General features: G+C 62.3%; 1 protein-coding gene across 2 annotated transcripts; it reads right to left on the reverse strand.

Annotated features, from left to right (window-relative positions):
* Nucleotides 1-1749: 1749 nt before the first annotated feature.
* On the reverse strand, nt 1750-14346 carry VSTM2L (V-set and transmembrane domain containing 2 like). Of its 2 annotated transcripts, none has more exons than XM_021547326.2 (4): nt 14174-14346; nt 6836-7008; nt 5675-5725; nt 1750-3114 (listed from the first exon to the last, which is right to left on the reverse strand). In XM_021547326.2, exons 1-4 carry the CDS (start codon nt 14283-14285, stop codon nt 2803-2805), a joined length of 648 nt encoding a protein of 215 aa, XP_021403001.1. In that variant the 5' UTR covers nt 14286-14346; the 3' UTR covers nt 1750-2802. The 2 variants fall into 2 exon arrangements, with proteins under 2 accessions (XP_021403001.1, XP_021403002.1); XM_021547327.2 differs by having other exon boundaries at nt 6836-7005; nt 14174-14345.
* Between the last annotated feature and the right edge of the window lie 1522 nt (nt 14347-15868).

Consider the following 15868-nt stretch of genomic DNA (forward strand, 5'->3'; position numbering starts at 1 on the left):
GGCTGTGCTGTGGTGGCGACTCCAAGGACCCATTCTGCTCACACCAAGGCTTGCCATCCTGCAGGACAGGCATGGGATTCAAGGGCAGCATTATCCCATCACTGCCCAGTGCCCAGCCACATCACCCAGCCAGGGCTCTGACTGCACCGAGACACCCCCACCCAGAATCTGTGATTCACAGTGCTGTCCAGAGGTTTTCCCCACAGGCACAGCCAGCAGGTGGGTGCTGGTGGCAGGAGAGGCTGTCCTGCCTGTCAGTCAGCTCCTCTCAGCTTCATTATCACCCTTGCTTTATTGGAGGCTGAGTAAATTGCTTTTGTCTGAGGCAGGATAAAGGCTGGGACTGTGTGGAAATGGCATTTTCATGACGCCAGTTCCCCAGCAGTGACTTGCATATTAAGCTCAGCCCCTGCACAAGCCCCGGGATTTTGCCACCAGAACTGTCCTCCACCAAGTCACCCCCAACACTCTGGGGTGGGGACCCCCAGCTCCCCCCACTCCAGTCACACTCTCTGGGATCAGAGAGCAAAGAAAACCGTGTCCAGCTGCCTCCTCCATGCACAAACACAGTCAGGACCCTGGGGGACTGCCACACTGTGCTGGGGGCACAGTCCCACACACAGCCCCTGGCACCAGCCACTGCTGAGCTATGCACACAGATCCAGCAGGGTCCTCTCCTCCACTCTTGCTCCCAAGATTTCCTATAAATTCGGTAAAACTAATCTCTTCTAATAAAACCTGTTATTGTTAAAGCTCACCTCCAGGTTTTACAAATCACTGTGCTGCACAGCAATTTGTTTATTCCCTGTTTGAGATGATTTGCAGCCTCCTGCCCTCCCTAGCATGTCCCTGGGTCTTCCTTTTCCTCTGCTATGTCCTGTGTTTTGCTGCACTGGTGACCAGTGCATCCCAGTCTCTCTTCTCCCAGCAATCCCATTCCCTGACAGTATTTGAGCATAACCCCAGCCCCACAGCTCTGCCATGAATTGCTATGGCACAGCACCATTACTGGAAAAAACTTGCTGCAATAATTTACAGCTGCTGCCCTGCAGCTCCTGAATGTTTTTCTCCTGTACCCTTTGCTCTCCAAGACCACAGTTCTCCAAGTGGCAGAGGTGACCATGGCTCCAGAGACACCAGCCACCTCTGCCTGTTCCTGCCCCCAGCACAGGCTGACACCTCTGGTGGCAGAAAGAGCCACCAGCTCTTTCTCCTCACCAGCACAGCAAGGGGTGAGCATGATGGAGGTCCAAGGAGTACCAAGCTTCAAAGGAGCTGCAGGATTCCAGGCAGCTGGGCTAGGCTGGGCATTGCCAGTGCTCAGAGCTGTTTTCCCACTGGAGAGGCAGAGCCAGGCCCCAGGGGCAGCCAGCACCCTGCTTTGGGTACCCCACCTCCCACCGGACTGGAAATCTGGTCTGACTGCCCAGGTGTGTGTCAGGATTTCACCTGGCATCCCACCCAGCCACCCCACAGCACCCAGCACTCCACAGCCACAGCATGGAGCATCCCCAGCTCACCTGGGACCTTGCTGTGTCCTGCATCCCTTGGGGCAGCAGCTCCCAGGCTGGGCAGGAGCTCCCCACCTTCAGCTTTTAAAGCTCTGAGCCCTCAGCTGCAGGTGATGATGTCGGTGCCCACCCTCATGCCCATCCCCACAGTCCAGCAGCCCCAGCTCTGCCCCTTTTTACCCGAGGCAGTGCCAAAGCCCTGTCTCCTTGCCGTGCCACAGACAGAGAGCACGGAGGCTTCGTTTAAAGAGCTTTATTAGCTGCAGCAGGTCTGATGGTGGCAGGCTGGGGGGCAGCAGGGGAGCAGCACCCGGCACCCGGGCGGGGAGGCTCGGGACCCCCCTCTCCCCACAGCTCCGTCCCCAGTGGCCGTGGTCACCCGTGGGGACAGCAGGGACGGGCTCTGCTGTTTGCACTGCGGCAGCCCGCGGGCCATACCCTGCCCGGGGCAATGTGGTGCTGTGGCCTGGTGGGGAGGGATGCTTGACCGAGAGGGGGCCGAGAGCCACGGCAGCACGGGCAGCGGGATGGGGCCGCGCTGGACGGGGCTGGCGGGTGAGCGCCCCGTGCGCTGTGAGATGCGCGGGGGAGGAGGAGTGATGGGTGAAGGGGGCAGCGCCATGGCACACCTTCCCGGGCACACCTTCCCGGGCACACCTTCCCGGGCATACACGGAGCACGGGCAGCTGCCTGGCTGAGCGATGCGGGAATGTGCCGTGCCGTCCTTCCTCTGCTGAGCTCAGGCCTTGACGTGCTGCTGGGGGCTGCGGGCAGGCAGGGCAGGGTGGGGTTGGGGGGATACACACGGGCTGTAGGATGGAGGCTGGAACTTAGATACGCACTGTGGGGCTGGAACCGAGCAACTAAACGGGGCAACCTACAGGGACAGGCGGCTGGGTCTGCGAAGCACGGGGGAGGGCAGGGAGGGTCCCGTGGGCAGGAGGGTCCCACTGGGCAGAGAGCTGGGACACAGCACGGCCCGCGGCACCGCGGCGGCAGCGGGCGCCCACCCGCACAAGGCCGGGGGATGGGGACACACACGCCCCGGCCCCGGGCACAGCCCCAGCGGTGCAGCCACGGATGCGCTGACAGGTCCGGCTCCCGCACCACGCCGAGCCCGGCACCGCTGGGCCCGGGAGAAACCCGCGGCGCCTGTGGGACAGGGAGGTGGCGAGGGGTGCTGGACGGGACGGGGTGGCGGGGCCAGTCTCTGGCAGGGGCTGCGGGACCCTCGGTGGCTCCGCTGAGTCCGGGGCGGAGGGGGGCTCCGGCGTCCCCCCGCAGCGCCCACCTACAGCACACAGGAGGAGTCTGCCGAGCGCTTCTTCAGCTCCTTCCCGGCTTTGTGCTGGTGGTGGTGGTGGTGTGCGTGGGCCGAGCCCGGCGCGGCGAGCTCTGCCAGCGGCGCCTCCCGCAGCTCGGTGTCCTGGGGGTGCCCCGGGCCCCCCGCTGCCTCCACCCGCAGGTACGCCTTCACCTTGTGGTGCCGTGCCTTGCCGTCGCTGGAGTCGATCACCCGGCACTCGTACGTGCCCTCGTCCTCCAGCTTCACTCGCGACAGCCGCAGCTTGTGGGAGATGTTGCTGCCGACCACCTTCACCACCTGCATCGGGGCAGACGGGCGGTCAGGGGGCTCCAGGACTCCCCTTGCCCCCCAGACACCCGGGTCAGTGCCACCCCCGGCCGTGTGCCACCACCCCGCGCCACGGCCCAGCTGGCGAGGACATGGTAAAGGCTGGTGCAGTTGGTGCGGGGGGACCCAGCCCCAGCCTGGGCCCGCAGGATGATGGAAGCCCTGGCTCGCACCCGGCCGCGCGGGGCTCAGAGATCGATGCGGAACCACGCTGGCTAATTAGCTTTTCTACCAAATTGATTCGCTCTCAGTATTTATCACCCAATGAAATTTAAGACTTACTCACTAGCCAGAGCCGTGGCTGCTCTGGGCTGGGTCAATAAATCAGATTTATAACCCACCCCGAGGCCCCTGGCTCTGTTCCCTATAATCACACTGGATGGCAAAGGCCGTTTTTCTACTCGCCGCTGCATTTGTTAGCTGAGGATTTTATGGTGTTTGGAAATGTGGCTGGAGAGGGGGAAAATCCACCCCAACCAGCACAGGAGACCAGGACCCCTCAATGTCCCCTCACTGTGGTGGCATCCAGTGCTGGAACATGAAGACACCTGCCCACACGTGCAAGTACAAACACACGTGAGCACACACAGGCTGCTGCATTCAGCTGCCCTGCACGCCACGGGCTGCTGAGAGAGAGCTGGTGCCACAGGTCACAGCCAGGGCCACCCCAAACAGCACCTCAGGCCTGCCCAGTGGCCATGTGCAGCCATGAGCCCCAATCCTGCCTTGCTCCAAGTGTGGGTCTCTCGGGACAGGACAAGTCAGGGGCAGGAGCTGCCAGGCCATGGTACAAGTGTGCCCAGATGCTGAGACTGTCATGGGAAAAGAGCTTCAAAAAAAACCTCTTCATCGAGAGAGCCAGAAGTCACTGAAATTAATGGCTGGGAAATTTAGAACTAATAAAATAAAACCCCAATTTGCTAGTGCCACCAGTGGCCATGAAGCCGCTGCCCAGCAGGTCACTGAGCCTCAGGAGGGAAGATTTTATGACAGGCCATAACTCCTGTGGCTCCACCAGCACAGGCAGGGCAGCGATGGCCCTCACTGCCCATGGGAATGGGGCAGAGCCCCTGGCATGGCCAGGATGGGCAGATTTGCTGTGCCCAGCCCCAGCTCAGCCCTGTGCTGTGCCGTTGGATTCAAAGGGGGAAAAAATAAATCCAAACTCATCACGTTTCACTGCTCTTCATCCCCGCAAAGCATCTCCAGCACCAGGTGTGTTTGGTGGATAACACACAGCCAAGAGGTGCCGGGCACAGTGGCTCCTCCTCGGGATTTACATCCCCCCCTCACTGTTTGACCCTGCTGTTTGCTCCCTGTCACCTGCTGTTGTGGCTGTACCTCACATTCCATCAGAACCGCCCATGCTCATTTACCTCCTCCATTCCATAAACACTTAATGACCAAGGACATTTGAAATAACAACAAACAAAAGAGGTTTGAAGCTCCAGCCTCTCCCTGCTGGCTGGATCTGGAGGAAGCAGCAGAGACGTCGAATGATTCAAAATAAATCCTGGTTACACTCACACACCCATCAATTCCATCCCAGTGTGCAATTAACTGCCTAATTATGCTGAAACATGCACCAGTTCAGCTGAGAGGGAGTGCTGGCCCCAGCATGGCTCCATGCACCCGCCACAGCCCCTCCTGGCCCTGGAGCAGGGCTTGGGTGGGATGCAGAGAGCAGCAGCCCCCCGAGCTGAGCAGACAGGGCAGGCAGAGCCCAGGCTCTGGCTGCTCCAGCAGCAGTCCTGGGACTTTGCTGTTTGTGGGGCAGGGAGTCACAGCACCCTGGTGAGGAGCAACTCCTGGAGGAGCCTGCTTTGATTTGGATATGGATTGTGGGTGTCAATTAATCAAAGGGAACATGACCTCTGGAGGGGATTTATTACCACCAAGACAGCCATGCACTGATCCTGCAAGTGGGTGCTGAAAGGTGATGCTCCCCCTTGGACAGGGCTCTCCAGAGATAAGAGACTGATCCTGGGAGTGGGGGGCACGTATCTGAGAAGCCACGAGTGCCTGACCAGCCCCATCCCCCCTTGCTCACTCAGTGAAGGAACATAGAAGTGCCAGGAGAGGCTGCCAGGTGATAGTGGGAAACTTTCCAGCACTGCTCTGTCTGTGGCACCCCTAAATGCAGAGCTCCCTGAGGCAGGGAGAGCCAGGGGGGCACACACCTGGCAGCAGAAGGGCAGGAGTGTTTTATTTAACTGATTAGCAGCTCCTCATTCTGCTCACATGAGCCTAAATGGCTTTGGGATGCTAATCCGCCGAGTCAATTGGATTATTTTATCCCTGGCATTAATGTGTCACTCAGATGCTGGACGAGGCTCAGGGTCCAGGCTGTGCCTCTTGGTGCCAGGGGGAGCAGGGCAGCCACCCCTTACCCTGGTCACCCCCAGGACTGAGCCAAGGCAGACCCAAGTCTCCCACCCTGGTGTTCCCACCCTGGTGTTCCCAGCCTGTGTCACTGGGACCAGCAGAATGTCCTGCTGAGCCCTCAACAAGAACCATCACCCAAACTCACACTGATTTTTGTCGCCTCTTTCCCGGGCTCCTCTGGTGGTGATGATTTCAGCTGTGGAAAAAGCAGGGTAGGGGAAAACCAGAGAGAGAATAGAGATGGTCAGCTCACCCCACCAGACCCCTTCCCTCTCCCAGGATGGCTGCCCCAAGCAGGAAGGAAGAGGGAGAAGGGGAAAGAGAGAAAAGTCTGCCCAACCCCAGCAAACCCAGGCACCCAGGGCAGATGAAGTCATGCTGGGTACCCGGGATGGGAGGGAGCAGCAGCAGCACAGCAGCCAGGGAGGGTGGGGTGCTCACCCACAGGTCCCACTGCATCTCAGCTCCAGGTGCTCCCCACGATCCAGGAGTGGGGATGGAGCCCTGATCACTGTGGCATCACTGCTGCAAGCAGTGACCTCTCTCTGGAACTCTGTCCCCATCACTGCCAGCACTTTGCCATTGCCACCAACCTTCCCCCAGCCGCCACAGGCTGTGCATTCCCAATGCCTCCAACACCCTTGGCACTGCCCACCCTCGACCCCTGGCAGCGCTCCACCCGTCCTGGCTGCACTGCCCTGAGGCTCCTCAGTTTATGGCAACACCAGCAGCAGCCCTGCCAAAGTCACTACAATAAAGACTCATTAAAATCCCCAAAGCTGTTTCCCATTCTGTGGCCCTTATCTCTGTGTGAACAGAGAGAGAAATAAAGAGAGGCTGTTTGCCGGACGAGTACACAGGGGAACAGGGGACAAGGGAGGGGTGGAGGGTGCAGGGCCAGGAGGGATGAGCTGGTGATGAGATAGGCAAAGGCACAAGCACAATAAAAATAAACAAAGCTTCAGCCTGGGATGGGACCTGGCAATGGGCCAGGCAGCCCCTTGGCTGGGAAGGGTGGCCAGGACAGCCCGGCCCCACTGGCCCCAGAGCATCCTCGGTGCAGCATCCTCGGAGCAGCCCATGCAGCCTATTGATTGCAGCACAGGATCCTCGGCTGCTCTCTGTCAGAGCAGAGGGTGAAACCCTGCTCTGCAGGTCTGGTCAGCACCAGGAGTGCTGCTGTGGGCTGGGGTCCCACCAAAACCCAACCGTGGCTGCAAACAAAGCCCTTCCCCATGGCAAGTGCAGTTCTGCCTGAAGGGCTCTGCCTTTCCTTGCTGCCGTGGAGAAGGACGAGGGGCATTACCTGACTGGAAGCCCACGTCTGTTTGTCCGTCCAGTCCTTGTGGTTGCGGACGTACCACCACTGGATCTCGAGGGAGTAGGAGGGGGAGCCGCTGCCGCGGAAGGAACACGCCATCTCCACATCCTCACCCGCCTGCGCCGTCATGTCGTGGGGGGTCTCGGTGAAGAGAGCTGCTGGAGACAGAGCGAGGGCTGTGGGTGCCTGCGGGGACATAGCACTGTCCCGGTGAAGGACAATGCCACTGGCCACACAGGCAGAGTCACCAGGAGTGCCTGGATCCTTCCCTGGCCAAACCCAGCCCCTACTCAGAGCAGACAGGTCCTCATCATCCCCAGCTTCTCCTTTCCCACACCAGCATCCCCTCCCCACTCCCAGCAGAGGTGCCTGCCCCCCCTCCCAGGCACTTTGCAAAGAGCAGGGGGGGGAAAGGGAGGGAGCAGGAACCTGTGGCCCCTGCTCCCTCAGCATCCCTCAGGCCCTGCCCCAGAACAAGTGCAGGACCTGCCACACCTCTGAGGTGAAGGAAATAAATAGAGCATGATCACATCTCACTCAGATCAGCACATAACTGAAAAACAAATCCTCACTTAATGCGGCCCCAAACAGGCTCCCACATGCCATATGGTTTGCTTTCCTCGCTCAAAACAAATATTGTTCAGAGATGTAATTAGAATTCTTTTCATCTCCTCTGGAGAGACTGTTGTTCCTCCGTACAGACGGCCCCAGTGTGCAGGGCACCGGCAAACGTTGCTGCCACGATCGGTGCAGCGGCGTCTCCGTGGCACAGCACGGGCACAGGGCAGCCTGCCCCCTGCACACCCCGGGCACTGCTTTGGCTTCCGAGGGTGCCCTGTGCTCCTGTCTCCACTCACCCCCTCATGCTGCCGGCACTGCCAGCTCACAGCCACAGTGCAGGTCCCATTGGAGCCACCGGAGCCCTCTGGGACACACAGCCTGTCGGGAGCAACACTCTCTCCAGCCCTGATCCCTCTGAAAACCAATTATTACCAGCCCAGACAAAAAGTTAATACTGCTAATATCTCCCTGTCCCTCTGGACGCATGGAAATCCCATCCACTTATCGCTTTCCTTTAATCCATCTCAGCAGGGAACAGAGGAAAATACCCAACGCTGGGGTTTACCCAGGCAGGGTGTCCTGGTGGGTTTCCCAGTGCTGTTCCCACACTGTGTTCACCCAGAGCCTGGTGCCAGCAGCCACATGGATTCTGTGCCGGGCAGGGAGGGAACCCCAGGCAAGGGAACAGCTCTGGTGACTGAGGGACGTGGGAGGAGCAGGGGGGTCTTCTTGGCACAAAGGGTTCCTCCATGCCACAGTGGTGCTGAGGCTGTTGTGTCCAGTCATTAGCCAGCACTCACCCACCCGTTCCCTGGCTGCAGCCAGGATCAGGCTCTTGCCCCACAGAATTCCTGCTGGCAGGAGCAATGGCCAGAGCCAGTGGGTCCCAGCAGAGCCTGCACCAGCCCCCCAGCCACCACAGCTCCAGCAGTGCAGAGGTGGGGTAATGGCCTGAGGGCTCCAGCCAGGTCCAAATTACTGTGAACACAATTAAAATCTGCTCCCACAGATGGGAATTTGGCAGATAAGCTGAGAAAAGGCTGGATTGAATCAAGCGTCTTCTTTCTTTCCGATTTTAATTGGGAAGTGTATGTACTAATTAACCCCAGAGCTCAGCCACCTCCAAGCACATCCAGAGGTGCATAGATCCTGCAGATGGATACCCAGGGTCATCACCTTTTGTTGGGGACACATTTTTCAGCTATGTCCTGAAGGCACCATGTGCCTCCCCTGATGGATGCCGAGGACGCCAGCCCCGCCTGGACAGAGGCGACTCGGTGTCCCCCAGCCCTGCCCCCTCACAGGGACACCAGTGGGGATCTGGGTCCCCCCAGGCTGGGCATCACCCTGCACTGGGTTGGCCAAGCTGCCTGGACACTGCTCCTGTGAACACTGAACAAGTCACCAATTCTGGCCACTGCTCTGTCCCCACAGCATCCCGGTCCCTGCCCCCCCAGCCCCATCCCTCTGCCCCCACTGACACTGGAGCCACATCTCCACAGAGGGAGGGAGGGGGCCGCTGCTCCCTGTGCTTTATGGCCTGCTACCTGTCATAAACTGAGAACACCAGGATCAATAAATCTTCCAGGAAATAAAAATCAGGGGAAATAAAATGAACTCAATGGGGAAACACAGATAAACAGAATTGAAAATGCCTGCTGGGACAGCTTGGTGTTCTCATAAAGCAGAGACAGACCTGCGGTGGGCACATCACTCACCTTGGTCACGCTCTGCACGGGGAGGGGGCTCCAGCAGCAGGGATGGGGCTGTGCTGGGGCAAGAGCAGGTTGTGCATTGCCTGAGTACCTGGAAATTTCCACAGACTCCTGCTCCATCCCCTGCCTCATCCATAGGCCCCACACAGCACAGAAAGCCCCTGCAGGACTCTGCCTGCTGCCTGCCATTCCTCAGCTGTGCCAGCTTCCACAGCCCCCCACTACAGCCCCCACCAAGGACAGCCCCAGAGCAGCGGCACGGGCACCAACTCAGGCTAATTGTTTTGTAAAGATGTATCAAGGAACAATGAAATATGCATTGGACATTTGCAAACTCCTGTTAATCACCCAGTCAGTGCAGGCTCCTGCTCTGGGAGGGATTTTTTCCCTAAACCGGGAGTCAGAAGCCTCTTTCTCTGCCCAAGGGAGCTGGAGCCCCTCACTGGAGCTGCAGCCGGGCTGGTGGGGTGACAGCCAAGCAGGCAGCAGGGCTGAGGCTGGCTCCGTCCCACGCTGGGCAGGGACAGGGGCTGGGGGAGCTGAAATGTCCCTCTGCTCCCGCTCCTGGGTCCATCCAGCCCCTGCCCGGCGTCCCTGGTGTGGGGCCGGCTCTGACCTGCTGGGCTTGTGCTGCAGCGCTGCAGGAAAAGCAAATGAGTCCAACAGAACCCACCACCACTGACACTCTCCCCAAGCACCCACAGTCCCTCCAGCACCGTCCCTTCCCCAGACATCCGTGACCTTCCCAGCACCCTCCCCTTCCCGGGAGCCCGCGGCTCCCGTGGCTGATGGACAGCGGCAGGGGCGCCCTGTCCTGCCGGCAGCAAAGGCACCGGGACACGGACAGAGCAGGGACCCAGACACAGATGGACCCTCCTGGCTGCCACAGCACCCCCCAGCCCTTGGCACAGCCTGCCTGGGAAAGAGCCATCCCGGGGGATCGGGAGGCACCCTCCGGATGGATCCAGAAGAGATCTGGGCACTACCGCGGTGCCTGTGTGACCGATTCCCCACCGCGGGGACAGCGGCTCTGCCGAAGGCTGCTGCACAGGTCGGGCTGCAGCCTCCCTCCCCTCTCCTCCCCTTCCCACCGGCACGAACAGCTGTGGATGCGTCTCCTCCTGACAAGCCTGCGGGCAGGGCTGCTCGCCCCGGGGCGAGCGCGGCATGAACCCGGCGGCCGAGCGGGCAGAGCGCTCCGGGGAGCGCTGCTCTGCTCCAGACCTCCCTTCCCACGAGAAGGCCCTTGGCCCCTGTCAGCCCGGGAGGCTCCCACCACACGCTGGGGATGGCAGCGCCATTGCCCTGCCCCTCTTTACTGTCATATGAGCAGCAGAAGGAGCTCAAATGTGCAGCGTGTGAATTAAAAACAAAAATACCCACCTAACTCAGTGATCAGGCCAGCACTCACCTCACCAGAGAGATGGAATTAACCTTGAAAACTGCAGATGCTTCCAACAATGCCCCTTCGTGTTGGGCTGCCCCAGCTCCTGCCCCCAGCACTTCCCACTCCCCTAATGTTTAACCCCTTCAGCAAGGGCAAGGTCAGTGGTGAGTGTCTCCAGTCTGGCCCCGGCTACACAAAGCTTTGCCCATGCAAGGGGACTTGCTGCTCCCATCTGGCTCCTGGGGACTCACAGTTCTCAGAAAATTCCCTCCCAAGAGGCTCAAGGAAGAGCTGCTATTTGATAGTATAAGTAGCAAAGCCCTAAAACGGCCTTTTTTTGACAGCTCCCTGTGGGGCTCCAGCAGTGTGTGCAGCCAGCCTGCAGCCACCCCTCGCTCTGGTGCTGCTCTCTGCCAGGGGATGGCTCCCAGCAGCCAGGGTAGGATTCTCACCTGGAATCATTCAGTAGGAACGGGAGGGGGCAGACAGGATCTCACACCCAGCACCCAAAACCTGAACCACTGGCACCGGCAGCTGCTGCCAAGAGCTGCCCACAGCACACACAGGTGCTGGTGCTGTCCCCCAGAGCTCACGGACACGGCACCTTTCTGCCCGGCTCTGCCCACCCCATCACTGCTGAGCTCATCCCAACCCAGCTTCACACGGAGCACACGATACAAGTCATGAATGCACCCGTCACAGCCGAGCCCAGCCAACATCCCCGGTGCTCAACCGGGCACCCACCGCAGGTGGAGCCGTAGGGAGGGGACAGCCAGGCAGGAACGGGCCCTGCAGGAGGGGAAACAGCCACGGAACAGAGGAGCTCGGAGAGAGCCAGAGCTGTCAAGGACAGGGCCAGGAAGGGCTGTCTGTCCCAAGATGCACAAGCCCCACTCACGCCATGAACCAAAACCCCAGAGGAGCCATGAAGGGGAGAGGGCCCAGCAGGTGCCCACCTGGGCATCCATCTGTTCCCCGGAGCAGCCCCTTACCAAGAGGCAGCAGTGCAGAGCCTCCAGCTCCCTGGCCCACTCCAGGTCCTCACTCCAGCCCTGCCGTGCTGCCCACGGCTCCCGGACCGCTGGTTGATTCCTGCCTCGCTCACGGGGAACGTTATGATTAAAATTAGCTGTCACTGTCCTAACGTAATAATTCCCAGTGTCTGGCCCGTCGTCTGTCAGCCGCTTCAAGGGAAGAGAAAGCCCAGACGTTTGATGAGGAGAGGTGTCAGATGTAATTGCGTTGAATGACTGCACGAACAGCAGCAGGAAAAACACATCGCGTGGAGAATTCCCACCAGGAAGTGTGCAAAAATCCGGCAGAATGCAAAGTGTTTATGAAAGTAATTGATAGAATAATCACTGGGGTGTGCGGGAACGGAGCAGGGCAGCGCCCTGGGGAGCCGGGGCTCCGCTCCCTCCAGCCTCCAGCCGCGGCTCCGCTGAGGCGAGGCGGAATCGCCCGTACACGATGCCGGGAAGAAGCCGGGCAGCTCCTCCTCACGGCACGGCTCCCCTGCCCCGCTCCAGAGCCAGCAGGCTGGGAAAGCGGCTGGAGCTTCGCAGCCAGTGCATGAGAAAACCGATGGCAGCAACCCAGCGTGCACAGGCTGCAATGGGGGGCATGAATAATTGAAGGAGCCAGCCTGAGGAGAGGAGAGAAGGGGGAGAGGCAGCGGCACTGTGGGTAGGGAAGGGATGGTGGGAAAAATCCTGCGGCTCAGATGCTCTCACGGGGCAGTCGGAGCCCATCCTGGCTTCATCCTTGCCAAAGGCAGAGCCTTTGCTGTGGCAGCAGGTAAAGGACTTTCTTTGTGACTTTTCCCTCCCCACAGCCGAGCAGAACCCCGCTGCCCGCTGTGGGGTAGCAGGATGGGGGAGGTGCCCGTGCCCCAGGGGTGCTCACGGCCACTCGCCGATGCCTGCGGAGCACGCACTGCTCCCGGTCAATTCCCCGGCTGCATCCGGCGCGGACAAGTTGAAAGGAAGAACGAACGCGCTCTGGGGCTGTGGCAGAGCCTTGCGATGCCGTGGAGGCTCCTGCAGGCCTCCAGCACCGGGCAGAGATGGCAGCGAGCTCTGGGCGCTGCCTGCTGCGGGCAGAGCCTGGCAGGACCTGCCCCTGCCCGCCAGCCACAGCCGAGCCCATCCCGCTGGCCACAGCCCCTCTCTGCTCCACGTCTCCAACCTGCTGGACTCTCGTGGTGTGGAGGGAAAGCTGCACCAGCCAGTAATGAAATGATCAGTCTCCGATCTGCTAAACAGCGATTTATACAGGTTTTCAGCACACACAGCTTTTATCAAATTGGTATTCACCTACTGAACACAAATGGCTTATTATACATGACCCACTTATTCACTGCTTTTCAGTATCGTTAATAAAGGTTTCTGTTGTGATTAAGTGAGTTGCTGCAGAACTGCTCGAGTAGCAAGCTGTAATGTGGCTCCAAAGTGCACTCGCCCTCCCAGAATATTTCATCTCCCCGGCTCCCTGTTCCCACACAGCGACCATTTCACTATTTATTTGCCTATTGCTGAATTTTTGTGGGGAGCAGCGGTGGCTAATGGAGGCTCTTCACCCACATTTCCGTCTGGCATGCCAGCCTGGCAGGTCTGGAAACTCTCCTGCTGTGAAGCCCCAATGCAGAGGCTGACCATCCCTTCCCCGGGCAGGCAGGTGCCTGCCAGCCCAGCACTGCTGCGGGACACCACAAACTGCGGGACACCTCACACCTGCCAGCCCGGCATGACCCGAGGCGTCGTGTGCCTGGAGGCTCCTGGGGCAGGAGTGGGTCCTCCGCACACCGGAGGCCCCGGAGCTGGGTCGGGGGAAGAGCTGGGACCCGGCACCCAGCATGTCCCCGTGGTCACTCCTCGGGCTAAGATTGAATGTGCCCGTGTCACTCCACAGAAGGTGAGGAGGGTCTCAGCAGCCGCCTCCGAGGGGGCTTGGTGCCCTGTCACCTTCTCGGTACCCACGAGGGAGCTGCCCCCACGCCAGGTTCCTCACCGGAGGGTTCAGGAGGCAGGAAGAGGTTTCCCTTCCCAACGCCGGTGGATCCCAGCGGGCTCGGCAGCACGGACCCGCCGAACCACCGTGCACCGGAGAGAGCGGAGGAGCGGGAGGCGGCGGGGAGCCCCGCTGCCGGGCGTGGGGCATCGCGCGGCGGGGCGGGCGGCGGCACCGGGAGGCGCACCGAGATGTTCACGGGCGCGGGGTGCGGGTGGTGGCGGCGACACCGTGAGACACACGGAGACGGGGTGCGGACGGCGGCGGGCACCGGGAGGCGCACCGGGAGGTTCACGGACGCCGGGTGCGGGTGGCTGCAGGCACCGGGACGCACCGTGCAGAGCCCCCGACTCGGCAGCCCAGCGGCGAAGGCAGAGGCCGCCCCCCGGGCTCCGGAGACGGGAGCGGCGAAGCCCAACCCCAGCTCGCCCCGGCTGCCCCCCGCTCCTCGAGCCGCCGGCGCGACCGACCGCGACACGGGGCTGCCCTCGGCGGCGGAGCCCGACCGGGATCCCCGATCCCCCGCACCCGTCCCGCCGCCCGGGCAGGAGCCGCCCCGACCCGCCGCCAGCCCCGCGGGGCACCGAGCCCCGGGAGCTCCCGCCGCTCAGCCGCCCCCTTCCCGAGCCCCGGCCGCCGTCGCCGCCTCACCGCTGCTGCCCGCCGCCGGGGCGTCCCACGGGGGGTGCCGGGAGGCGGCGCCGAGCTGCAGGTAGAGCCCCAGGTAGTGGAAAATCCCCAGGGCCAGGGCCAGGGCGCCCATCTTGCCGCGGGCGCGTCCGTCCCGGGGGCGGCGGCGCCGCCGGGCCGAGCCCTGTCCCCGGGGCTGCGCCGCGGTCCCGGCGCCGCCGCGCTGCGGAGCTCTTCCCTCGCGCGGAGGGCGCCGCGCGCCGAGGCGGTGCCGCGGCTCGCCCGGAGCCTCCCCCGCCCGGCGGAGGGATCCGGCCCGCGCGCACCCCCCAAGTTTTTTTCCCACGGTTCATCCTCAAACTGCGCGGGGCGGGGCCGGGCACCGATACACCCCGATACCGCCCCGCCGGGACCCCCGTACCGCCCCGCCGGGACCCCCCGTACCGCCCCGCCGGGACCCCCGCACCGCCCCGCCCCGCCGGGACCCCCGTACCGCCCCGCCGGGACCCCCGTACCGCCCCGCCCCGCCGGGACCCCCGATACTGCCCCGCCGGGACCCCCGTACCGCCCCGCCCCGCCGGGACCCCCGTACCGCCCCGCCCCGCCGGGACCCCCGATACCGCCCCGCCCCGCCGGGACCCCCGTACCGCCCCGCCGGGACCCCCGATACCGCCCCGCCGGGACCCCCCGATACCGCCCCGCCGGGACCCCCGTACCGCCCCGCCCCGCCGGGACCCCCGTACCGCCCTACCGGGACCCCCCGGTATCGCCCCGCACCGCCTGGAACCCCCGACACCGCCGGGATCCCTCGCACCGCCCCACCCGGACCTCTCCTCCGCCCTGCCGGCACCTACCGGCACCGCCGCGCCCACTCGGGACCCCTCAGCACCCCCCGTCCCGCCTGGACTCCCACTGCCGGGACCACCCGCACGGCCGGAGCCCCGCGGCCGAACCGCTCCCGCACCGGGAAAGGTTTCTCCGTGGCGGCCCCGGGCCCGGTCCCCGCGGGGCGGGACCCCGGGCACCGCCGGTCTCGGCGGGGAGGCTTCAGCACCCGGGACAGCGCCCGGCGCGGAGCGCGGCTCCGCCCGACCGGCCCGGCCCGGCACGGCTCGGTCTGGTACGGCCCGGCTCGGTCTGGTACGGCCCGGTACCGCCCAGCCCAGGGCGACCCAGTTCATCCCAGCACGGCCCCAGCGTCCGCAGACGCGGTGCCGGAGGGGCAGTGCCCAGCGGGTGCGGTGCCCGGTGCTCCGGCTTCACCCCGAGTGCCAGGGCCCAGCTGGGGGCACTTCGGGGGGGTTTGGAACGTTACGGGAAGAACAAGGACACGCGTCCGTCCCCACGTGAATCCTGAGCGCTGTCCCAGACTGTGCAAGACTTGTCTCAAAATGAAAAACCTGCAGCTGGGGTGGGTTGGAAGCTCACACACACCCTCAGAGCCCGGCTGGAGTGTGGCTGGTGGCACCAGAGAGAGGTGGGACTGCCACCTTGCTCCTGACACGAGCGGGATTTCATGGAACCACTAGGGTCCCAATGGCCCTTTGGGTACATAAATCCTGAGGCCAAATCCACCGACAGCACCAGCACTTCCAGAGCTGTGCATCACAGCAGGTCACAACCCCAGCACCAGCACCTGTGCAATTCATACACCTCTTCTGAAAAGCCTAAAATTCACCAAGGGGCCCAGCGGTGCCGTATCACTGTCCTAAACTA

The sequence above is a fragment of the Lonchura striata genome, chromosome 17 (assembly GCF_046129695.1).
Source record: "Lonchura striata isolate bLonStr1 chromosome 17, bLonStr1.mat, whole genome shotgun sequence".
NCBI classification, from domain to species: Eukaryota; Metazoa; Chordata; class Aves; order Passeriformes; family Estrildidae; genus Lonchura; species Lonchura striata.